Genomic DNA, 25408 nt, shown 5'->3' on the forward strand with positions numbered 1-25408 from the left:
TTATATTCCCTTCAGTTAATTACCTGAGGTGTATAAAACACCTGTCAGCTACGCTTTGCTGTGGCGCTGACATGCAAGTGATATCTGCTTGTAATGAAGTCTTGCCCGATAGCTGTTGGCACCTGAAAAATGTAAGAGACAAAAGTGCCTTATTTTTGGTGTCACTGGTGCTTTCCACCAATCCGAAGCCAATTTCTCCATCAATCAATCACTGGTGCTTTCCACCCATCCGAAGCCAATTTCTCCATCAATCAAAGTTACTATCAGTGTCTTCACACAAGTGACTACCATAGACCACCATTTAAACTTTAAAGCTTCACTAAGGGCAGGCAACTCACATCACATACATGGAAGTCTGTTATCCATGAAAAGTCTGGTTGTCCATTTCCTTGTTTATCTTCTCCCTAGCTTTCTTATTTGTGCTCACAGTGAATAACTTAAGATGATCTTCAGCTTTGATATCAACAAAGATAAAACATTGCAACACTCAATTCCTTCTTTTGTTATATAGTCAATTTAGTATTCTTTATACAGAAGGTCTCTTGTATATAATGCCAAAAAACATATAACTCCTCTTTCCCAAGACACAAAATGAAGAAGGTGTTGCCTTGTGTGTAACACTAATAGAATGAAGAAGGCCTTGTGTTGTGTGCAACACTGATATCTTATGGCCTCCTTACATGTGCAATTTTAACTACAGAAGGTCTTCTCCAACGTGCAGAGGTCTTTGATTTGCACTAAAGGACTACACCTATAAATAATGGGTCCCTAGAAACATATCGTATCTGGAGCTTCACAGTAGAAAAGAAATATGATGATCTTCTTCTGTGTACATTATTAGTAGGTGACAGAAGGTATAGCATACTTAATTTTGAAAAGGCCTATACATGGCCTATAGAGTGGAGATGTTTTTCGGCTACAATCTCATGACTGGGTTGTTCAGTAATATGTGCCTGCTGTTTAATAAGGCTTGGGTGTTTTATATAGTTTTTATGGATGTTTTGGACTGTCTGGAGCCCATGCATGGCTGCCACTTGCCAGATGTTCCTATCAATGGGTACCTGAGGCAGCCAGGAGATCTGGTGATTGGAGCAACTTTCCCAGTTCATGTGGACAGAAGCTACACTGAAAACACATTTACTAGTAAGCCAGAGGACATCAAATGCAAGCTGTAAGTCTATGTAAATTTTATAACTAAAACAATTATTGCTGTGTGAAAAAAAAATGCAATAAATATGAAGCCACTAGTGGGACATGTTTCTACTTTTAGTTGAATGTATCCGCTTATGATTGGCCAAGTACATTTACAGCATTCTGACGGGATAGCTCAGGTGGGCTTGGACTATGATCCAAACATGCCTGAGCTCATCTCTAGAAGCAACATAAGAAAACACAGCTCATGTTTGTTATATCCTGCCTATCTTTAGTGTTAAAGGGTTAGCTCAACATTAAAATTATATTTAAAGTAGCACCCAGAGCGATCCATGCCATCCTGCATATAAGCCAGAATCCAAACCTTATTCCTAATTCTGCACATGTGCAGATTTGTGGACGAGAGGAAGGGCTCATTTCATTCTCCTTTCTGTGATGATGGAGATGTGCTTAACATACCGTCCATCCTAGCTTATAGGAAGAACAGCTAAAATGACTCGGGATACAACTTTTTGTATCCAGGATTTGCAGATGGTACACTTGGCCTTGTTGTTATTCAGTCGTTTAGTCGTTTCCGACTCTTTGTGACCTCATGGACCATAGCACGTCAGGTTTTCTGTCCTCCACTGCCTCCTGGTGCTTGCTTAACTTCATGGTCCTTGTTTCGATGATGTAATCTATCCATCTTGTTTTCTGCCATCCTCTTTTCTTTTTTACTTCCATGTTGGCCAGCATCAGGGTCTTTTCCAATAAATCCTCTGTTTGCATTAGGTGGCCAAAGTATTTGAGTTTCAGCTTCAGGATCTGCCCTTCCAGTGAATAGTCAGGGTTGATTTCCTTCAAGATTGACTGGTTTGATGTTATTGTCATTCAAGGGATTTTCAGGAGTCTTCTTCAACACCATAGTTCAAAAGAATCCATTCTCCCGCTTTCACAGCCATAGGTTGCTACTGGGAATATCATTGCTTTGACAATAAGGGACTTTGTCGGTAGGGTGATGTCTCTGCTTTTTATTATGTTGTCTAGGTTTTCCATTGCTTCCTCCCTCCAAGTATCTCTTGATTTCATGGCTACAGTCACCGTCTGTCATAATCTTATAGGAAGATAAAAATCTGTCACTATTTCCATTTCTTCTCCATCTATATGCCAAGGAGGGATGTGACCTTTTGCCATGATCTTAATTTTCTTTATGTTCAATTTCAGGACAGCTTTTGCGCTCTCCTCTTCCACCTCTATTAAGAGACTCTTTAGTTCTTCTTCACTTTCTGCCATTAGTGTGGTATCATCTGAATATCTCAGATTGCTTACTATTTCTCCCGACGATCTTAATTCGGGTTTGTGATTCGTCGATCCTGGCATTTCACATGTACTCTGCATATAAGTTAAGTAGGGTGACAATATGCATCCTTGCTGCACTCCTTGCTCAATTTTAAACCAGTCAGTTGTTCCATGTCCTGTTCTAACTAATGCTTCTTGACTTGCTTACAGGTTTTCCAGAAGACAGTTGAGGTGGTCTGGTATTCACATTTCTTCCAGTATTTGTCACATTTTGTTGTGATCCACACAGTAGAAGGCTTTACTGTAGTCAATAATGCAGAATTAGACATTATTCTCTAAACTCCCTTGCTTTCTCCATGATCCAGTAAATGTTGGCAATTTGATCTATAGTTCCTCTGCCTCTACAAAATCCAGCTTGTACTTGTGGTAGCTCTCGGTTGATATGCCGCTAAAGCCTGGCTTGTAGAATTTTCAGCATAACCTTGCTAGCGTGTGAGATAAGTGCGATCATACGGTAGTTTGAACATTCTTTGGCGCTGCCCTTCTTTGGTATCAGAATGTAAACAGACCTCTTCCTGTCCTGTAGCCATTTTTGAGTTTTCCAAATGTGTTGGCATATTGAGTGCAGCACTTTAACAGCATCATCTTGGCCTATAGGTATGTAATCTAAACAAAGTTAATCTTTACTGCACCATGATTTTTAACCTACTGGGGATACTTGACTGTGCTGTAAATTTTATTTTAACGGTGAACTACCCTTTGAAAACAATTAGTCACTGTAAAACATTTATTATGTACAGTATCTACCCTCACATTTTTGTAAATACAGTGCCTTGCAAAAGTATTCACCCACTTGGCATTTTTGTGTTTTGTTGCCTCACAACCTGGAATTAACATGGCTTATTTGAGGATTTGCATCATTAAATTTACAGAACATGCTCACAACTTTGAAGTTTTTTTTTGTTTTTTTTTTTATTGTGAATCAAACAACAAATAGGACAAAATAACAGAAAAAGGCAATGTGCATAACTATTCACCCCCTAAAGTCAATACTTTGTAGAGCCACCTTGTGTGGCTATCACAGCTCCACATCACTTTGTATAAGTCTCTATGAGCTTGCCAAATCTTACCACTGGGCTTTTTGCCCATTCCTTCTTGCAAAACTGCTCCAGCTCCTTCAAGTTGGATGGTTTGCCCTTGTGAACAGCAATCTTTAAGTCTGACCACAGATTTTCTATTGGATTGAGGTCTGGGCTTTAACTAGGCCATTCCATCACATTTACATGTTTCCCCTTAAACCACTCAAGTGTTGCTTTTGCAGTGTGTTTAGGGTCGTTGTCCTGCTGGAAGGTGAACCTCCATCCTAGACACAAATCACACACAGAGTGGTACAGGTTTTGCTCTGTATCCCTGTATTTAGCACCATCCATCTTTCCCTCAACTCTGACCAGTTTCCCAGTCCTGACTGTTGAAAAACATCCCCACTGCATGATGGATGGTGTTCTTTGGGTGATGTTATGTGTTGGGTTTGTGCCAGACATAGTGTTTTCTTTGATGGCCAAAAAGTTCAATTTTAGTCTCATCAGACCAGAGAACCTTCCTCCATACATTATGGGAGTCTCCCACATGCCTTTTCGCAAACTCAAAATGTACCATTTTGTTTTTTGCTGAAAGTAATGGCTTTCTCCTGGCAACTCTGCCATAAAGCCCAACTCTATGGTGCGTACGGCTTATTGTCGTCCTATATACAGATACTCCAGTCTCTTCTGTGGAACTCTGCAGCTCCTCCTGGGTTACCTTAGGTTTCTGTGCTGCCTCTCTGATTAATGCCCTCCTTGCCCGGTCTTTTGGTGTGCAGCCGTCTCTTGGCAGGTTTGCTTTTGTGCCATGTTCTTTCCATTTGGTTATGATAGATTTGATGGTGCTCCTAGGGATCATCAAAGATTTGGATATTTTTTTATAACCTAACCCTGACTTGTACTCAACAACATTGTCCCTTACTTGTTTGGAGAGTTTCTTGGTCTTCATGGCAGTGTTTGGTTAGTGATGCCTCTTGCTTAGGTGTTGCAGCCTCTGGGGCCTTTCAAAAAGGTGTGTATATGTAATGACAGATCATGTGGCACCTATATTGCACACAAGTGGACATCATTTCAGTAATTATGTGACTTCTGAAAGGAATTGGTTGCACCAGATCTTTTTATGGGCTTCATTGGAAATGGGTTGAATACATATGCACATGCCAATTATTCGTTTTTTATTTCTGAAAAATAGTTGTATATATATTTTTTTCTAATTTTACTTCACCAACTTAGACTATTTTATTCTGATCCATTCAGATTAAAAAAAACATTGAACTAAAGGCTGTAATGTAACAAAATAGGTAAACAGCTAAGGGGGTGAATAATTTTGCAAGGCACTATATTTTATTATATCTTTTCATGTGACAATAATGAAGAAATTACACTTTGTTACAATGTAAAGTAGTTAGTGTACAGCTTGTATAACAGTGTAAATTTGCTTTCCCCTCAAAATAATTCAACACACAGCCATTAAAGTCTAAACCACTGGCAACAAAAGTGAGTACACCCCTAAAGGAAAATGTCTAAATTGGGCACAAAGTTTCAATATTTTGTGTGGCCACCAATTGTTTTCCAGCACTGCTTTAACCCTCTTGGGCATGGAGTTCACCAGAGCTTCACAGGTTGCCACTAGAGTCCTCTTCCACTCCTCCATGACGACATCACAGAGCTGGTAGATGTTAGAGAGCTTGCACTCCTCCACCTTCCATTTGAGGATGCCCTACAGATGCTCAGTAGGGTTTAGGTCTGGAGACATGCTTGGCGATTCCATCACCTTTACCCTCAGCTTATTTAGCAAGGCAGTGGTCATCTTGGAGGTGTGTTTGGGGTCGTTATCATGTTGGAATACTGCCCTGTGGCCCAGTATTTGCAGGGAGGGGATCATGCTCAGCTTCAGTATGTCACAGTACATGATGGCATTCATGGTTCCCTCAATGAACTGTAGCTCCCCAGTGCCGGTAGCACTCATGCAGCCCCAGACCATGACACTCCCACCAACATGCTTGACTGTAGGCAAGACACACTTGTCTTTGTACTCCTCACCTGGTTGCTGCAACACACGCCTGACACTAGCTGAACAAAATAAGTTTATCTTGGTCTCATCAGACCACAGGACATGATTCCAGCAATCCATGTCCTTAGTCTGCTTGTCTTCAGCAAACTGTTTGCAGGCTTTCTTATCCATCATCTTTTGAAGAGTCTTCTATCTGGGACGACAGCCATGCAGACCAATTTGATGCAGTGTGTCCATCGTATGGTCTGAGCACTGACAGACTGACCCTCCACCTCTTCAACATCTGCAACAATGCTGGCAGCACTTAAACGTCTATTTCCCAAAGACAACCTCTGGATATGACGCTGAGCATGTGCACTTAACTTTTTTGGTCGACCATGGCGAGGCCTGTTCTGAGTGGAACCTGTCCCATTAAACTGCAATATGGTCTTAGCCATGATGCAGCTCGGTTTCAGGGTCTTGGCAATCTTCTTATAGCCTAGGCCATCTTTATGTATAGCAACATTTCTTTTTTCAGATCCTCAGAGAGTTCTTTGCCATGAGGTGCCATGTTGAACTTCCAGTGACCAGTATGAGAGAGTGAGAGCGATAACACCAAATTTAACACACGCGCTCGCCATTCACACCTGAGACCTGGTAACATTTTCACTTAGGGGGGAATTCTCTTTTGTTGAGAGTGATTTAGACATTAATGGCTGTGTGTTGAGATATTTTGAGGGGACAGCAAATTTGCACTGATATATAAGCTGTACACTCACTACTTTACATTGTAGAAAAGTGTCATTTCTTCTGTGTTGCCACATGAAAAGATAGAATAAAATATTTACAAAAATGTGAGGGGTGTACTCACTTTTGTGAGATACTGTAAGTGCATCTCGTTCAAGGATTGGAAGAACCTATTTTCCTAAGCACATAAAATTCTATGCATCCTATAAAATAAGTAATCTATTAGCAAAAACTCCCAGTGTCCCATGTGTTATATATGATAGTCACATTTTTCAGAAATGGTACATTGAAATCATGAATGGGCATAGGTTAGAGCAGTTTTTCTCAATCCCAGTCCTCAAGGCGTACAAACAGGTCATGTTTTTAGGATTTCCCACAGATGAAATAGCTGTGGTAATTACTTATGCCCCGTACACACGGTCACACAAAAGTTCTCTGTACTTTCGACCGTCAAGAACGCAATGTCGTACAACACTACAATGAGCAGAGAAAATGAAGTTCAATGCTTCCAAGCATACGTCAAATTGTTTCCAAGCATGCGTAGGAATTTTGCGTGTCAAAACTTGTAAAGACAATTGGAATTTCCAATCTGAAATTTTTCCAACTGAAAAAATGAGAACATGCTCTCAATCTAATGCTAACCGAAATTTCGCCAACAAAAGTCCGATGGAGCATAGACACGATTGCATTTTCCAACCAAAAGCTCTCATCTGAATTTTGCTGCCGGAATTTCCGATCGTGTGTATGGGGCATAAGGCACTGAAACTGATCAAATCACCTGTGCAAAATAATGGAAAACCTGAAAACATGACCTGTTGGTGCGCATTGAGGACTGAAATTGAGAAACACTGGATTAGAGGAAGCTGAACATTGACTAACTAACCCTTTTTGTTGCATGCTTTATGAAATATATAAAGAGCATCATTTGTTTTTCAATTCACTAGCTTTGAACGTGATCAATACCAGTGCATGCAAGCCATGATTTACGCCATAGAGGAGATTAACAAGAATCCAGACCTTCTTCCCAATATCACTCTGGGCTACCAGATCTTCGACACTTGTACTGTACTCAGACGGACAATAGAAGGAACTTTGTGGATGTTATCTGGCGGAAAAGAAATTATTCCAAATTATCGTTGTGAACCAACAGTCACTTTTGCTGGTATAGTTGGTGACTCTGCGTCTATACGCTCCACTCAAATGGCACATATTTTGGGTCTTTATAGATATCCACAGGTAAAAAATAATACTTTTTTTTAAAACATTCAAATCCCAGGGACAATGGTTACCAGGACATATAGAAAGAGAAAATCTTTCAAACGGTAACATAGAGAGCAATAACAAGATAATACAAATTCGAATCTCTCGTCATTCTTTCCCAGACTAACAAACAGCTTTACCATTGGATACATTTTAATATGTGTTTTTGTTTAAAGGCTAATTCCCCCTTTGTACAGAATAGCCTATGCAGTCAAAAGGCCCTAGCAGATATTAAAAAGCTGTGCAGCTTTGTAAAATGTGCATTATTTTTGTAATAATACCTGTAGACCATTTGGACCCCCCAGAAGCCTAGCCAAAAAAAATTCACAATTACCAACCCTCACATTCCATCTTGTTACTAGTATAGGAAAACCATCGGATGCTCACCTGAATAGCAAGAGTGAAAAATAATTGTTTTGATGTCCTAAAAACAAAGCAGGATGTAGGGTTTGCTAACTGAGTTTTTTGGCCATTCACCTGGGGGGGGGGGGGGGGGCTGCACATGGCCTACAGGTATTATAAGAAAATGAATGAAATAGAACTAGACGAGGGTGCTCTTCCCTACGTGCCAAAAGGCAATTTATCTAAAAAGTAACCTTTAATAAAAATCATAAAAGGTATGTAAATGACCATAACAGGTATCCCTATAGAGTGAAATCATTGCCAACATATGGGAACCAAAGTTCTATCTCTATGTGATAATATTTGCACCTACCAAGTTAATTGGTGAAACTTCTCTTGATATAAACATATAGACAATATGGGGGTTATTAGAGTATATCCTCTTACATTCAATGTAAAGGCTCCAGGCTACTTAGAGGATAAGTAAGGTCTACTCACCAACACCATCCGGTATGAAGAGATGGGGGTACACGTGCCTCTCCTCCCATCTGTTAGCCACATATAAAAATGAGATAAACAAGAAAATGAAAAATTATAATAGTACATATTGTCTTATTGAAGATATGTGGGAAACATTCAATAGTGGTGGTTTGTGTCCAGTCTATTTGTAGGAAAAAAAGGACATCAATTTTGTTTGGGAGCCACATCGCACGGCCACGCAATTGTCAGTTAAAACGACGCAGTGCCAAATCGCAAAAAGTGGTCTGGTCTTAAGCCAGCAAAATGGTCCGGTCTGAAAGTGGTTAATACTTTTTACTGGGTATTCAAGAAACATGATCCTCTTTAACGTACATTACATCCTATACATACAGTATCTCACAAAAGTGAGTACACACCTCACATTTTTGTAAATATTTTATTATATCTTTTCATGTGACAACACTGAAGAAACGACACTTTGCTACAATGTAAAGTAGTGAGTGTACAGCTTATATAACAGTGTAAATTTGCTGCCCCCTCAAAATAACTCAACTCACAGCCAATAATGTTTAAACTACTGGCAACAAAAGTGAGTACACCCCTAAGTAAAAATGTCCAAATTGGGCCCAAAGTGTCAATATTTTGTGTGACCACCATTATTTTCCAGCACTGCCTTAACCCTCTTGGGCATGGAGTTCACCAGAGCTTTACAAGTTCCCACTGGAGTACTTTTCCACTCCTGCATGACAACATCAAGGATCTGGTGGATGTTAGAGACCTTGCGCTCCTCCATGTTCCGTTTGCCCCACAGATGCTCAATATGGTTTAGGTATAAAGACATGCTTGGACAGTCCATCAGTGGTCGTCTTGGAGGTGTGCTTGGGGACGTTATGTGCCATTTCTTCAGTGTTGTCACATGAAAAGATATAATAAAATATTTACAAAAATGTGAGGGGTGTACTCACTTTTGTGAGATACTGTACATATGAGCAGTAGGTAGAAACAAATTACCACAGATGAAAGTTTCCTTGTTTATCCAATATGTCTAATATGATTCCTGTCATTTTTTTAATCCACAGATAAGCTACTTCTCAACCAGCCCAACTCTCAGCAACAGAAAAATATTTCCTTCATTCTTTCGTACCATACCTAGTGATGTATTTCAGTCCCGAGGTCTTGCTAACTTAATCCTGTATTTTGGTTGGTCATGGGTTGGCTTTCTAGCTAACGATAATGACTATGGTCAACTAAGTCTCCAAGTGATCAAGCAGGAATTAATCAATGCCGGTGCATGTGTAGCTTTCATAGAAACAATTATGACCAGCCAGGCCAACAGGAATGCTCCGCACATTGTCAAAGTTATCAAGGGGTCAACAGCCAAAGTTGTGGTAGTGTTAGCCTCCAACCCAGACTTAATACCAGTTGTAGAAGAGTTAGCAAGACAGAATGTGACTGATAGAATCTGGATAGCCAGTGAAGCATGGTCAACCTCTAATATTCTTTTTAAAGAAAAGTATCAGCATGTCTTGGTGGGCACTCTTGGGTTTGCTGTCCGTGGAGGACAGTTGCCAGGATTTGCGCAGTATATTTACAGCTTATACCCATCAAAAGCTCCAAATAATTCTTTTATAATAGAGCTTTGGGAGGAAATGTTTTCTTGCAAATGGACAAACCACCTTAATTCGGATGACAGGACAAGTAACACAACAGCACATGACTGCACTGGAGAAGAAACTCTCGGGAAGTCAAAGCTGAAAGTTGATTTTGGAATAACCTTCAATGTCTACACTGCAGTTTATGCATTTGCATGGGCCTTAGAGAGTCTACTTCACTGCCAGCCAGGAAAAGGCCCGTTTCATAATGGATGTGCAAACATTTTGTCATTTGACCCTTGGCAAGTACGTTACTTGTATTTTTCACAAAGTTGATTAATTATATGTTTCGGGGTTTTTTTGCTTTAAATTCCTATCTTCCTAATGTTCTTTTCCAGCTTCTCCATTATATTAAAAGAACAAGCTTTCAGACTAAAGACAAGACGAACATATTTTTTGATGACAATGGTGATCCTCCTGCCTTTTATGATATTGTGAACTGGCAGATAAGTTCTACTGGGTCTTTGGAGCAAGTTATAGTAGGAAGATATGACTCCAGCTCCACAGATGGGAACACCATGAGTCTAAACCATGCTGGCATTGTATGGGTTAATAACAAAACAATGGTACGATTGCACCAGATTTAAAAAAAAAACTCATGCTATGTAGATGCATCTTCTTTAGGAGGATTATCATTTATTGTTTCTCTGTCTATATAGTTTAATAAATACAAATAACCCTTTGTATCCCTGCCCTCGACTGACTGTAATATGCTGGCACCACCACAGACAGGCAATTTTGATCAAATACCAGCTCATGTTCTTGTGTGATTTCTGCCTGTTCCTGTGCAATTTAGCAGACCATTCACAATGCAAAGAAAGTAGTGTATGCACTACTGCACCAAAGCGCATGGTACTGCAGTAGCATGTAATTTGGTGCCTGCAATCACACTGCATTTACTATCTGCATTTGGGGTACCATTAGCCTTACATTGGCACCCACAGCAGATTACAAAGGCAATGTGTTTTGAGTGTGGAGCGGGAAACTCTCACAGAATGTGACAGCCAGACTGTGCAAGATTGTGGACATTGTGTTTGTGTTACCTTGGTCACCATGTGTCACCTTTTTCCACATATACATGATAAAGAGTACACCAAAGAATTGAGACTAAAAAGCAGATAGGTCCTATTACAATGGAAAGACATCCGGGGGAGGTATGATTCAACACTGGAAACCTTGCCACATTGGTTAATGACAGTCTGGTGGGCCTTGCCAAGCTTGGCACAGACCACATGGGTGTGCTTTGTATACATGGCAATGCGAAAGACTACTCTACTGGAGTGCTGTCAGTGGAAACACCTTGTGGAGTTAAGAATGTGTTACATGGTATAATACCATATTGTGATTTTGCTTTCTTTTGGTAACTGTGGAAAGAAGGAAAAACAGGTAAGAAGTGCTGAAAATGTGTATGAAGAAATGTGAAAATGTGTATGAAGTAAATGGTATTACGAAGTGCCAAAAATAAAAGATATACGGCTGGCCAGGTAAGATTTTGGGACTACCGAGTTGCTAATAATCAGGGTTCTTTCCCTTTCTTTCTTTCTTTCTTTCTTTCTTTTTTCTTTCTTTCTTTTTCTTTCTTTCTTCTCTTCTCTCTCCCTGTCTCTCTTGCTTTCTCTTGCTTTCTCTTCTATGGAAGCCTGCTGTTGAGTGGCAGAACACACCACATAAAACTGTGGGGGGGGGGACTAAAAATTGGAACCACTAAATCATACCACTGAAGAAAACAAAATAAGTATATATAAATATGGACTAAAATACAAGTGTAATGCAGTGTGCAATGATACCTTTTTATTGTACTAACCTAACACACAAAGTTTTCTAGAGTTTTCCTTTCTTCAGACCCGAGAGACATCCCCATATAGCAAGGAGACAGCCCAATCCAGCAAAGAGACATATGTAAATATACAGCAAGGAGACTGAGGGATAATTGGGGGGATATTGTACTGTGGGCTAACTGGTCTGGAGACAGGTCTGACCTGGGGGGATGATTGCACTGGGGGTCCACCAGTACACCTCCTGAGATCAGTTAGCTTCCAATGTATACCCCCAGATCAGTTAGCTCCCAGTACAATATCCCCCAAATCAGTAAGCTCCCAGTACAATATACTCTAGGTCCATTTGCACAATATTCCCCTCCTGAGCCATGGGAGCTCATTTTTATTCCATGTAGGTGGCATACAGGAAACAGAGAACTGCACACCAATGGCATCTCCTTGGAAACCTTTGTGCCAAAAGTTGATGCGCTTTAAAACTTCCTTTTCATGTCCCTGTGTACAGTCCTTATGGACCTGTTAGTTTGGGGCAGAGAATTAGCCACTGTGTAATTAATATTATAGTATAATTGCCTTAATTATTGTAATGTCACAATAACCAGTGTGTCTATCTTCTGCCAGAAATGAACACTGTTGGCACAATTGGCGGCATGTGATGGCACTAGCTTCTCAATACATTCATAAAGGGATACATGCATGGAGTCTTGAATGTTCTAGTATAGGAAAATGTCACTGTAGACACACAACACAAGCAACTTTCCAGCAGCACTATTCCTTCAGATTACTACTCATACGGCAATCAAATGACCACCCAGTGCTTTTTAGAGTCTGAGCCTCCTGTGAGGTCTTTGGGACAGGTAGTAAAAGTAAACATAAACAATAATGAGGACAGAAACAGCAAACTTAACACCACATCCCTAAATAAGTAGACAGCAGAGAAAGGGGCAATGGGGTAAAAAATCCCCGGGACTTTTAGGTGTTCAACACATGGATAAGTAGGTATGAAACAAAATATCCATAAAACACAGATTTTTATTTAAATTACAATGAGATACAAAGATAGCAAAAAGTATTTTAAAATTATCATCAAGATAATTCATAGAAGCCGAGGATACCAATCAGAGTATACCACTCAACATGTTTTGCTCATCTGAGCTTCCTCAGGAGTTTTAGGTACACTGTGTTAAACCAATAATGCCGATTGTTAATTAGATAAAATTTGACGGAGATAAACGTAAAAGCCATCAGAAATGCATGGTCATCAGTAGAGTTTTAAGCCCCATATGCTCAGGTCAAAATGGCCACAGGAGGACAGAAGGTGTATATAATCTAATAAATGATTGGGTAATAGAATCAGTAACATTCTATTATCGGAGGGATAATCCTCATATATAAAATTAAGGACTCTGTATAGCTGTGAGAAAAGATGTCATAGCTCACAGGGAAGATTTCAAACTGATCCACAGAGACTTGTATCTGATGATATCCAAAAACAGCTGTGGCAGACGACAGACGGGAGGTAAAAAAAACTCCTAGGTAATGAACTGCCTGTCATCTGTATAGGACATCTCAACTGAAAGCTTATACATTTGCTGCTGTGGAGGCCTATTTTAGGTGAACCTGTTGCTATTCCCTGCATTGGCAAAATATAGGTTTACCTAAACAATAAATAAAATAAAGTCTGGCCGTTGACCTGAACAGAATACACTTTGGAAGTTGCCAACAAAGCTGGATCCCACCTAGATGGCTACACATAGCACACTAACCTTCATATTGGAACACCAATATCAACTCTATGTTGTTCTTTGGTCATTCTTTCCTACTAAAATTACCATCTAATCTTAGTGTTCCTAAGATGCATGAAAGTAAAAAAACATTCAGTCTTTAGAACTTGGTTAATTATGTTGCATAGGGCAAGGTGTACCCACATGTTAGCAGTCAAATTCTGCTGCATTTTGTAGGATCTGTTTTCTGATTTCTTTATGCATTATCTGTTTATTTTCATTAAGGTTCCACCATCAAAGTGCAGTTCTAGTTGTTCTCCAGGATTTATGAAGGTGGCTATTGCTGGAAAGCCCGTCTGCTGTTTCCAGTGCGTACCGTGCCCTCAGGGACAAATCTCGAATGAAACAGGTGCTTTATAAGATTATGTTTGATTGTGTTAGGTTTATACACACAAACTGTGCTTTTTACAATACTGACACTAGCTTTCTTCTCTAGATGCTGTCAATTGCCTCCCTTGCCCCTGGGATATGTGGCCCAATCTCCATCAAGGTGCATGTTTGCCAAGGCCCATTGACTTCCTCTCCTACAGTGAAACAATTGGTATTAGCTTGGCTATCATTGCCATATTTTCCTCTGTTGTCCCACTTGGAATTTTGGGATTGTTCATCCATTATAGGACCACACCAATAGTGCGAGCCAACAACTGGTCTTTAAGCTGTCTTCTACTCATATCTTTGTGCCTCTGCTTTCTTTGCTCATTGGCGTTTATTGGATACCCACATCTAGATAAGTGCCTTCTCCGCCAGGTTACATTTGGTTTGGCCTTTTCATTGTGTATCTCTTGTGTTCTAGCCAAAACTATTATAGTCGTCGTTGCCTTCAAAGCCACCAAGCCAGGAAGTCAGTTAAGAAAGTTTACTGGTGTACGAGTATCCTACACACTCATTGTCCTTTGTTTACTAATCCAAGTATCCATCTGTGTGACTTGGCTTACTTCTTCACCTCCTTTTCCAGAGTTTGACTCTAACACTCAGTCAAAGGTGATTATTTTGAGCTGCAATGAAGGTTCACCTATAGCATTCTGGTTCATGTTAGGATACCTTGGTCTACTAGCCACCATCAGTTTTATTGTTGCATTCTTGGCAAGAAGATTACCTGACAGCTTCAATGAGGCAAAGTTTATTACCTTTAGCATGTTGGCTTTCCTCAGTGTTTGGATATCCTACATCCCAGCCTCTCTCAGCTCGCAAGGGAAGTATACTGTGGCCACAGAGATCTTTGCCATCTTATCTTCTGCCTGGGCTCTTGTGATTTGTATTTTCCTGCCAAAATGTTTCATCATATTGTTTCGACCAGATATGAACGCTAAAGGACTATTGATGAAGAAAACCTGTGGCTGAAAACCAAAAATGTAGGCATGTGTCTTATGCAGGACTACAGTTATGTAATAATAGAACTGTTTATGTTTAGCAAAGTATTTTGTAGTTTCATAACGTTCTGAAGGAATTGTTATTTGTTTCACCATGTTCTTTCTCATACTGATTTTGGAATGGAAAGCTCTGCCTTCATTACAACAACCTAAGCAAGGGGTGTCAAACCTTCTGACCTTCCTGGGCCATATTGGAAGAAGAGGAATAGCTGATGAGCAGAAAAAGTCAGGCAGATCACAAGTTAACAATCACTAATAAAGATAATGGATCTGAGTAATAATTTTCCTTGAACAACCTTCCTTCATTCGCAACTTTTCCTTTTTTGGGGTTCTGTTTTCTTTTGTAATGTGAAGTCATGCTATAATAAAAAAATATATATATATAAGGGGATTGGATTTCAACTATATATGTTCTGTGTTGGGAGGTAGAGAAGAGGTCGTGGGCAGGGGGCTATGGATGGTGCAACTGAAATGTGGCAGCACACCCCTACGTACATTGATGTGCCAGTTACTTGTCTGGTGCTATTAGGCGTCCCTGCCTTCGCTGTTGCTCCTGCTGGTGATATTACAAGCGTGGAAGCCCTGGCATCCCTCCAGAGATGCCTGTGCCTTAACTCTCATTGTCGGAAGCCGTGGCTACTATGTTTACACGGCAACCCCGGCATCTCTCGATAGGTGCATAGACCTAGCTTGTCCCTTTTGACTGTGGTTATTTTTATGCTTGCATGGTGTACCTACAGACATGCCCGGGCCACATGCTGAACTCTCTTGGGCCACATGTGGCCTGCGGGCCACAGAAAGGACACCTAAGTAATCTCTATGTTGTAATGGAAAAACCCACAGTGTCTGCATCCCTTTAGAAGTGGAAGAGTCTTATAGAGTAACTCACCAAATAAGAATCTTATCACAGGGGATGTCTAAAAAATGTTATTTGCATCGAACTAGGGTTGACTTCTATGAAAAGCAGGGAGCCAATCACACAAGTAGTAGGATAAGATTTTAGCAGGAAGTTCAGCATATTCAGTTTATACAGAAGGAGTTCCTACATTGCATGGAAATTAATTTTTTTTGCAAAATTTAAAAAAATGTAAGTGCATGTGCAGCCTAAAAGGGAATTTGGATCATATGCAAATTGTAACACCCACCAACCATCAGGTTTCCCATTTTTATTTTTATTTGGTACTACTATGGGGATGATACAAAATGAAAGTATGATGTGACCATAGATTTCCTTTAACATTTTTGACAATGGCTTTCCATTCCTTATTTGACAGTAGTTTGCCTATAAGCCCTAACAGTGGCCAGAATCTAGTGAGTTTGGGTTTCACAAATTTCAAACTGGATTTGCTAAACTCCCCCGTGACTCCATCTCTAAGTGTAGCCTCCGAGAGAAGCAAAAAGCACTTTCTGGTGTATAACACGCACCCCAAGTTTAGGAGGGAAGTTTAAGGAAAAAAACTTTTAGGAGGGAAGTTTAAAGAAAAAAACTCATTTTAGATTCCCATCAATGCAGCCCTATCAGTGTCCATCTTTAGCCTTGCCCATTGTCCATCTTTAGCCTTGCCCAAGTGTCCATCTGCAGCCTTGCCCAAGTATCCATCTGCAGCCTTGCCCAAGTGTCCATCTGCAGCCTTGCCCAGTGTCCATCTGCAGCCTTGCCCAAAATTGCAGCATGAACTTTTAAATTATTGCGCCGCCAAGATAGACAGAGCCGGATGTCTTGTGTATTTGGCTCCTCTCGGCTCGTCTCGCAGTCCCGCCCAGTCCTGTCCCTTAGTCCGGCTCCTATGATGGACACAACACTGGTCCAATGGTGGGACATAAAGGCTAGGAGGAGGGGCTAGGCGTGACTGCGAGCGGAGCCAAGCTTAGCCGAGTACACAGTACACTCAGCTCTGTCTATTTCGGCGGTGCTCGTTCCCTCCTTACCCTTCGAGGTAGCGGTTCGGCGTATAACACACACCCCTGATTTTCCCCTGATTTTAAGGGGGAAAAGTGTGTGTTATACGCCAATAAATACAGTATATACAAAGACAATCTCTGTCGTTCATTGGTTTCTTTCGTAACGCAAGACTTGTGCGAGATCTCAGGAAATCTCGATCGTTCTATTTATATTATAATAATAGAGACCTCTCCATTCCAACTTTGAAGCATATAAATAAAGTTTGTTCATTGTTTAGCAATGGAGAAATGCTTAATCAAGTCTGAAACCCTGAAAGAGAAAATGTTAAATGAAAAGCATGGAAGCAAGCGAAAATACAAAGAAGATTACAATCGCTTCAATCTGATTTGCTCTCAAAAACAGGTACATCCTTCACATTAAATTTTAAATTAAATAGGCGCAGATTCTGGAGGGGGCTACGCTGGGATCCCATGGGGTAGAGAGACTCCTGATTTCTAAAAACATTGACCATATCCTCTCCTCCCTGTATCTCAGAATATCATGTGAGGGAACTGATGGCGGTACTAGACTGTATGCTAGATGAAAGGAGGACCTGCCTGCCCTCGCTGACGATTATTGGAAAGAGGGGGTCCAACAGTACATTCCCCTAATGGTTTCAGCGAAAGACAGATACATCCAACTTAAATTGCTCCACAGGGCCTACTATACGCCACAGAGCCTCTCTAGAATCTACCCGTCTCAATCGGATAGATGCCCCAAATGTAACACTGAGTTGGGCACCTTTCTACATGTGGTTTGGTCCTGCCCTGTTATACAACAATTCTAGTCGCAAGTAGTGGACACAATTAACTTAGTAGGCCGTCTATAGATGGGGATGAACCCAATTACTCTCCTCTTGGGAGTCTGCGATAACATCACACCCAGCACTCATAAGAGGTTATTCGTGTTCTACGCTTCATTATAGTGAACTCCACACTTCCACTCTACAAGCTTACCTACATAAACCGCAAATGACCAAAGAAATTTGGGAAGGTATGGGGGGCATGGATTAAGCAATAGCGTCCTGTGCAATGGGACGATGCTCCTGGTGGTTTCTCCTCCCTTCTGCTCTGTGTCTCTCCCCCCCCTCCCCCTATAGTTTGGGTAGATGAATGTTGGGAAGGATCCGTCCACAAACTTTATACACAGGAACATATCGTAGTGATTAATAACACTACGGAACACTGTAAGCAATGAAGACTTTATTTAAGTGATATCATCATTTTTGTTATACGATTCATGCACAATCTTGTACAAGATATTTTCAGTTTATAGCTATGGCATTACCCACTGTACCTTTGCTGTATAATATGCACAACCGCAGAATCTTTTACTGTATGTATAAACATTTCTCCATTTGGAGGCAAATAAAAGCTTTTCTGTTAAAATTTTTTAAATTAAATATATATCTAAAAATAGATATGTTCTTCACCACAAAAATTGTTAAATCTTTTCAGGTGTGCCGTGATATTTTTTAGCTCTTTTTGGTTCGCCGCAAGACAACAAAGTTTGAGATACACTGCTCTATGCAGTCTGATTAATAAAGATGTTTAAAGTATATGTGAGCCCTCACCTTGTAAAACAACCCATTTAGTTCAAAATAAAAATGAAAGGCAAAACATTTGTGTGTGTATGTTTACTGTATGCACTATATACAGTATACTGTATATCCTTATAAATCATTTTTTCCTTTTTTTAGTTATCACATAATCTCAGTTCTCAGCTGCATAAGGGCTTGGAGAGGAGGGGGTGGAGAAACAGCAGGACACTGATCCTTCCGGTCAATGACTGTGCAGGGGAGGGACGTGCCAGCACAAGTCTGATCATTGGAGGACAGGAAGGCTGTTCTCCCAGCTAAGCCATAATGGATGTGCTCTCATGCTGTCATGCATGGTCAGTTTGACATAGGAAAGAAGAGTGACAGGCAGGAACACCAGGGATTTCACACAAAGGAATAAATACAAAGAGAACAGGATACTTTTTAACACAAGTACATGGTATAACAGGCACATATCAGGAATATGAAATGTTGGGGTAACATATTGTTTAGGTGCATCTTTAAAAGTGACTTGTGCCCATTTTTATTCTTCCCGGAGGAAAGAACCAATCTTGAGATGAATGTTCTTGAGTTCTTATTGGCAGGTAAGTGTGGCCTGCTATTCTGCTGGATGTCAATTCATATGGAATCCAGGAATAATTACATTACAGTAACATTAGGTTTACATCTGTATGTAGTTTATTGGAGCAGTTCACGGTAGATCAGTGTTATCATTCACTAAGCAGTTGGCTTCATAGACCCAAAAAGTCCTATTTTAACTGATATTTTGACAAACATCGAGCTAGCTCGCTGACCCCCTCTTGACTTTTTTTCTTTTGGATAGAATGGGAAAATATTAGATTTGACTCCTTTAATTCAGACAGAATTCTCCGTAATGGTAACACATGGGTTCTTCACTCAAAAAATAAAAAAAAAAGTAACTTAACTTCTCGTTCACCCCCATATTTTTATTTTTTGCACACATGTTAAATGCACAGTTTAGGCCTGAAGATGACTGTCCATGCCTCAGGTAGATAAGGACTTCTCACCTTCGCCTGTTTTTCCTTATTTCCTTATCTGTATAATTGTTCTGCCTAAGTAGCTCAGAAAGCTTTGAAGTCAACATTGAGTATGGCCCAAACAAAGGTCTGAACGGAGGCAGATGTATTCTCCACAAGCTCTGATTCTGGTTGCAGAGATCCATTGGGTTCCAGCAAAATATGCTGTAAGTAGATTTAACTACATTATTCTCCTTGCCTAATCCCAAAAGAAAGTGCTAACTACTGCACCATGAGATTATGACCTCTTCTCTTGCATTTTCTCTCTTTCTTTTGGAAATGCACAGAACATCTCGGTGCCTTGTAGCATATACAAGAAAGTAGGTAATCTCAGTAGCTGAGAGATTTAGTTGCCAGCGTAGCCCTTGACTAACGTTTCTGTCTTCAAGAGCTTAGACAGCTGAAGAATCTTCAGCATCCAGCACACCTCCAAGAGTGTCGGAGGCCTGGTCTCAGCCAACTATGCAAGTTAAATAGGAGTCTTCATATGCAGTATATTTTGTAAAGCATGCAAAGGACCTGATTTTATTTTTATTTTTTTTTCACTATAATTCATTAGCAAAGAAAATATTTTGCCTATCATCTAGCATAAACTACACCACATCCCCATTGAGAATTATTGAAAAAATTATAGAAGGCAAATGGGATTTTTAAGGTGCCAAATTAGAACAAAATTATTTTATAAAAATTTAAATGTATTCAAAAAATAAAAACAGGCCATACAATGAGTAAATGTCGATAATACAGTACTAATACATGTGCTAACAAATTTTTGAACTAATATTGATGTTTTTATAAACACATATTATTTCCAGTACTTACGCTTTCTTCAGAGCCTCTAGACTTCTCCCAGACCAAGATTGGGCTTAACAAATGAAATCGCTCATTTCCTAAAGCCTACAGTCACTGAAATTGTCCTGGAGGACAATTAAGACCGCAATACATTGAGAAAGGGTGCTCTGATTTTTCATCATTCTTATATGTTTCTACATCGATCCGACTGCATGGGCCTAGGTCCATACTCCTATTGTTTGAAATGTGGACATTTGGATGCAGATATGTACCATGCTTGTCCTAAGATCAAACAATTTTGTACAGCTGTGGTGCGATATCCTACCTTCACGTCTAGTCAACTACTTGCCCTTAGCACCATTCTTTGTATAAGCAAGCAACCGTAATTGTGTGTTTTCTTAGTAAAATTTTGTGGCCTTTATTTCGTAATTTGCCCCATGAGTGTATACTTACATCATTTCTCTTGGCTAAATGTTGTGGCCTTAGAAAAATGTCATGTGCAATCTCACTTACTGAATTAAAAAATAATGTTGGCCTTCACATCACTACTGTATTTTGGGGAATAATTTAGTTTATGTCATAGTGAAATTTACCAGAATATGAGAGGTATACTATTTTAAATCCTTGCAATCCCTATATTCTTGTTCCTCAGCACAAGGCCCCATGCTGAAGATACATTCGTAAACCTCTTTTCTTGAGTGGCACCAGCCACAGACTGCGCCGCGGCGGGTTACTTACCTGGCTGTCACCCCCTGCTCTAGTCCCCAATAATGATCAGCAACTAATCAGAATGGTTGCCAATCATGGGATCACTATGTCAGATATGACAAAAACAATCACATATAGTCTGGTGGCTTAACTGACAGAATAAGCCTTTAGCCTTCCAATTGCAGTGATCTTCTTTTCAATATTGTAAGTGTCAGATACAATCACAGTATGCTGTTTAATACAGTATTTGTCAGATATAATTACAGTATAAAAAGTTTTTTTTGGTAGCGTAGGGTTTTTATTAAAAAGGCCTTATATAACCTTATATGCAAAATGTGGATTAACCACTTCTTGCTGGCCTATAGCAAAATGACGGCTGGGCGGTGGTTTAGTTATCCTGACTGGATGGCAAATGACATCTTTAAGGATAACAGCCAGAGAGCACCTGTGGGTGCGTGCAGCGCAGCAATCAGTGGTGTGGTGTGTCAGTCTTACACACCGCAGCACCAATCTCGTTAAAGAGTGTCTGACAGAGGCTGTTTACCACATGATCAGCCATGTCCAATCACGGCTGATCACGGTGTAAACAGGAAAAGCCGTTTATCGGCCTTTTCTCACTCATGTCTGACAAAAGTGAGTAGAGGACAGCCGATCGTCTGCTCTCCTGACAGAGGACAATGTTGCCTATCAATTCAATCAGTGCTGCATATCAGTGCTGCCTATCAGTGCCACCTGTCAGTGCCCATCATTTGTGCTTTCCCACTGGAGTGACAGGAGAAGCGCTTTACAGGCTCTATTTTTTTTTTTAATTCAGTAATCTTTATTAAGTATTTCTTTTTCTTACAGCATTACAACTTTCAACTAACCCCTTCACATTACCCAACTGAGACTAGCAATCACTTTACATTTAGTAACCCATATACAATAAAAACAAAACAAAACAGAAAAAAACAAAACAAAACAAAAAAACAACAGAAAAATTCTCTTTCAATACTGCCTCTTTTATTTGCCATTCTTCCACTGTAGGTGGATATATAGAGATCCATTTCTGCGCTATTAGTTTCCGTGCCTGGAACAAACTTCTCACTATTCTGATATATACGTATTTTCCAATATATTAGATTCTTCCATTATATTTAGCAGACACATTCCAGGATCCACTGATAGTTTAATTCGGAGCACATTATTAATAGTCTCAATTATGTTCTTCCAGTATCGATGGAGTTTTGGACATCTCCATAACATGTATATCAAATTTGCCAGGGTACCTCTACAGGGAGGGTATAGGGAGGATTCTCTACGTTTCCACTTTAACAATTTCTCTGGTGTATAATACGATCTAAGTAGGCTAAACAATTGCGTTAGCTTTTGGGAACTTGACAACAAGACCTTTGGGCCTGCGGACATGGCCATTGACCACTGATCATCCGACAACGGTCCCAGGTCTCGTTGCCATTGTACCCTAGAGGGAACATTTACAGATTCTTTAAACTTACAATGCAGTATCTCATAAAGTTTTGAAATAAGACCCTGCTTTTGATCTCTATCTTTCAACAATGATATTATTTTAGAATTGTTAAGGTTAAATTCAAAAGTGCGTGCCTGAGCCTGTAAGGCATGTCTGAGCTGCAAATACTGAAAAAAACTTTGTCTTGGAATCCCAAATTCATCAGATATTTGAGCAAAGTATTTTAGACAATCATTCCAGAACAGTTGTTTCACATATCTCAGCCCCCGGGTTTGCCAAAATTCAAATCCTTCTAACTTCTGCAATTCCTCACAATTTGCATTATTCCAGATTGGAGCATAGGAGGTATAACCCGTAATGTTGGTGATATTTTTCATTTGATGCCAGACCTTAACAAAAAGTTTGCCTGCTGCATTTGTGAGGCTAATGCCCTGTATACACGATCGGAAATTATAAGAGCGGACTTTGTTGTCAGAAAATTTGAGATCCAGATCTCAAATTTTGTTTGTCAGAAATTCCGACGGAAAATGTCCGATGGAGCCTACACATGGTCGGATTTTCCAACCGAAAATTTTTCGATGGCAGCTTTTTGTCGGAAATTCCGATCGTGTGTACACAATTCCGATGCACAAAGTTCCATGCATGCTCTGAATCAATTACAACATGGAAGCGCTCAGTCTGGTAAAACTAGCGTTCATAATGAAGAAATGTAAAGTTGTTAAAAGTCTGCCGAAGAATTTTGGGGTATGGTGATCCAAGGATCAACTGAGGAAACGCTGGTCGGACGTCAAATTTAGGGAGCAGGATCGGTACAAAAGAATCAAGAGAGTGCTGCAAAAAGGTAAGTATTTTGTTGTGTGTTCCTATTCTTCTTATTACGTTCGTGCTGCTCCATGGGCTTTTCTTTACTGATGTACAGTTTAAAATGGCAAGTTTCAGGTTCGTGGGCGCAGTAATCGTTCATAGTAAACTTTGTTTGTTCATCCACTAATAAAATGTTTTTGGCAGATGCAAGTTAACTACATTTGGTCATGCCTATTTGTCTTAAAATAGGTTTAGTACATAGTTGTCTAGATGGGTTTGTAACTAGAATGAAATACAAACTTGATTCAGTGCAAGGAGAGGACACTCAGCAGCCGTTTACACATCTGGACGCAGGAGCACTAGTATGGGACAACAGAACAAACTTTTTAGGGTGCCCCACACAGGTGCTCCAGTGGATACTAGGGGTCTCTATATGTGTGATACTTTAACAGAAAAGGTGAGTATTCCAGCTTTGGAAAGGGAAAAAAGCATGTCTTCAGCTTTGAACTCTGCCAAAACAGACAACTGTACAACACTTCCAACCAATGTTTAATATTCCTATTTCTTGCCTCAAATATATGTGTGCTAAGTATACCTTTATTATATTCACAGAAAAGACTCAGGACATCTGAGGTCACCAGGGACCCCCAACCTCCTAAAGAAGGGGAAATCCAAAAACAGGATGTGAAGGAAGGAGAGGTTTATGAAGGGGGCGAAATAGTGACCACAACAGGTGAGTGTCTGAGACCACAGCTTCAGGTAATAGATGGATTCCTGCATATTTATAATACATGGTGTTTTTATTTTTGGTGATGTGGATGTTGTTGAAGAAGAAACAAAGTACAACTGCACAAGTCCCCATCAGGGAGATCATGATATGCAATTGTGGTTTACAGAAGATCAAGGAAGACATGAATGATGTTGAAAAAAGACTCAAAAACATAATTTATGTTTTAGGCAGAATCGAAAACACACCAACATTTATAAAAAAAAATGATTTTTCTAACTTCTCTACAAAATTTTGAAAGTCAGTTTGGACATACTAATGTCTGATATAGCCTTTACTTTGTCAAAGTTGAACTTTGTGAGTTCCTGGGTTGCGTATTTTTTTATGGTTTTAAAAATGCTTGTTTTAACCTAAAAAAGGCTATTTGTACTGTCCAAAAAAAATGGTATTACTAAAAAATGTTGGTTTGTTCGAAAACCCTTTTCTATCGCACATGTGAATGTGCACAGAGTAAAAAGTTTTCTACTCAACAATGTGTGGTTTCTTCTTTCAAGGCTCAATATAATTTTTTGGACTAAGTTTACACTGAAATGGGGGTTATTTACTAAAGGCAACTCCAATTTGCACTACAAGTGCACTTTCAGTGCACTGAAAGTGCAGTTTTAATGTGCACTTTTGCAGGCACTTGGAGTGCAAAGTGGATTTTGCTTTAGTATATAACTCCCACAGTGCTTTACAATTTGCCACAATCATGCCATTTTTGTGACTCACCAAAATTCATTCATGGTGCTGAAAATGATGAATATTTGTATCATTAATTGTAAGAGATGTTTAGCTAACAGATGCACACCTGCACACAAGCACGGGCACACCAGTGTGTATTGGCACATGCGTGGCCGCGCACAGACGCATGCACACAGATGCGCACCAATGCGTGCACACAGATGCGTGCACACACGCACGTCTGGGCACCAAGTAAGTTTATTTAAATGGAACACTGACACATGAGCCTTGCTGAGTGGTCTTTCAGCTAGTACCTGAGCCAACTACTACATCGGCACCCATGCCACTCTGTGTCTTTCACTTCCTGTCATCTCTACCAGGGGTGCTAGACAGGAGGGGCAAGAGAAGCCCTCTCTACAGCTCAGTCTCCACCAGGTACGTTACATTAATGCATTATATACATTAACAACAAAAAGAAGACCCACAACATAATAATAGTTTGCTGAAGAAGAGATTGTCCCCTCATGTATCAAATAAATGACATTTGCACTATTGAAGAAAATGGGTAAAAAGAAAAGCCCAATGGAGAACCTAGGAGACAGCTAAAAGAAACACAAGCAGTAAATCTAAGTAAATCTTATTTCAGTTTAACTAAAAAAATTATTTTGAAAAGATTTCTTAAATATTGTCTGGCATATCAATGGACCCCCTACCAGCAAAGTACGCAACATACTTCT

General features: G+C 39.9%; 2 protein-coding genes across 2 annotated transcripts in view; both read left to right on the forward strand.

The window, feature by feature from the left end:
- Positions 1–7199: 7199 nt before the first annotated feature.
- On the forward strand, positions 7200–15296 carry LOC143962350 (extracellular calcium-sensing receptor-like). Its single transcript, XM_077471646.1, has 5 exons — positions 7200–7485; positions 9411–10229; positions 10322–10549; positions 13768–13891; positions 13979–15296. The coding sequence occupies exons 1-5, from the start codon at positions 7219–7221 to the stop codon at positions 14881–14883; spliced, it is 2343 nt and encodes a 780-aa protein (XP_077327772.1). The 5' UTR covers positions 7200–7218; the 3' UTR covers positions 14884–15296.
- A 1798-nt stretch (positions 15297–17094) lies between these two features.
- LOC143962351 (vomeronasal type-2 receptor 1-like) overlaps positions 17095–25408 on the forward strand; it is a 34240-nt gene continuing 25926 nt past the window's right edge. Inside the window, exon 1 of the mRNA XM_077471647.1 lies at positions 17095–17217. Within this exon, the coding sequence (XP_077327773.1) occupies positions 17095–17217 (123 nt within the window). The remainder of the gene's footprint in view (positions 17218–25408) is intronic.

Source organism: Lithobates pipiens, unplaced genomic scaffold (genome assembly GCF_037356315.1).
Source record: "Lithobates pipiens isolate NorthernLeopardFrog02 unplaced genomic scaffold, aLitPip1_a1.2 Scaffold_8, whole genome shotgun sequence".
Taxonomy (NCBI): Eukaryota; Metazoa; Chordata; class Amphibia; order Anura; family Ranidae; genus Lithobates; species Lithobates pipiens.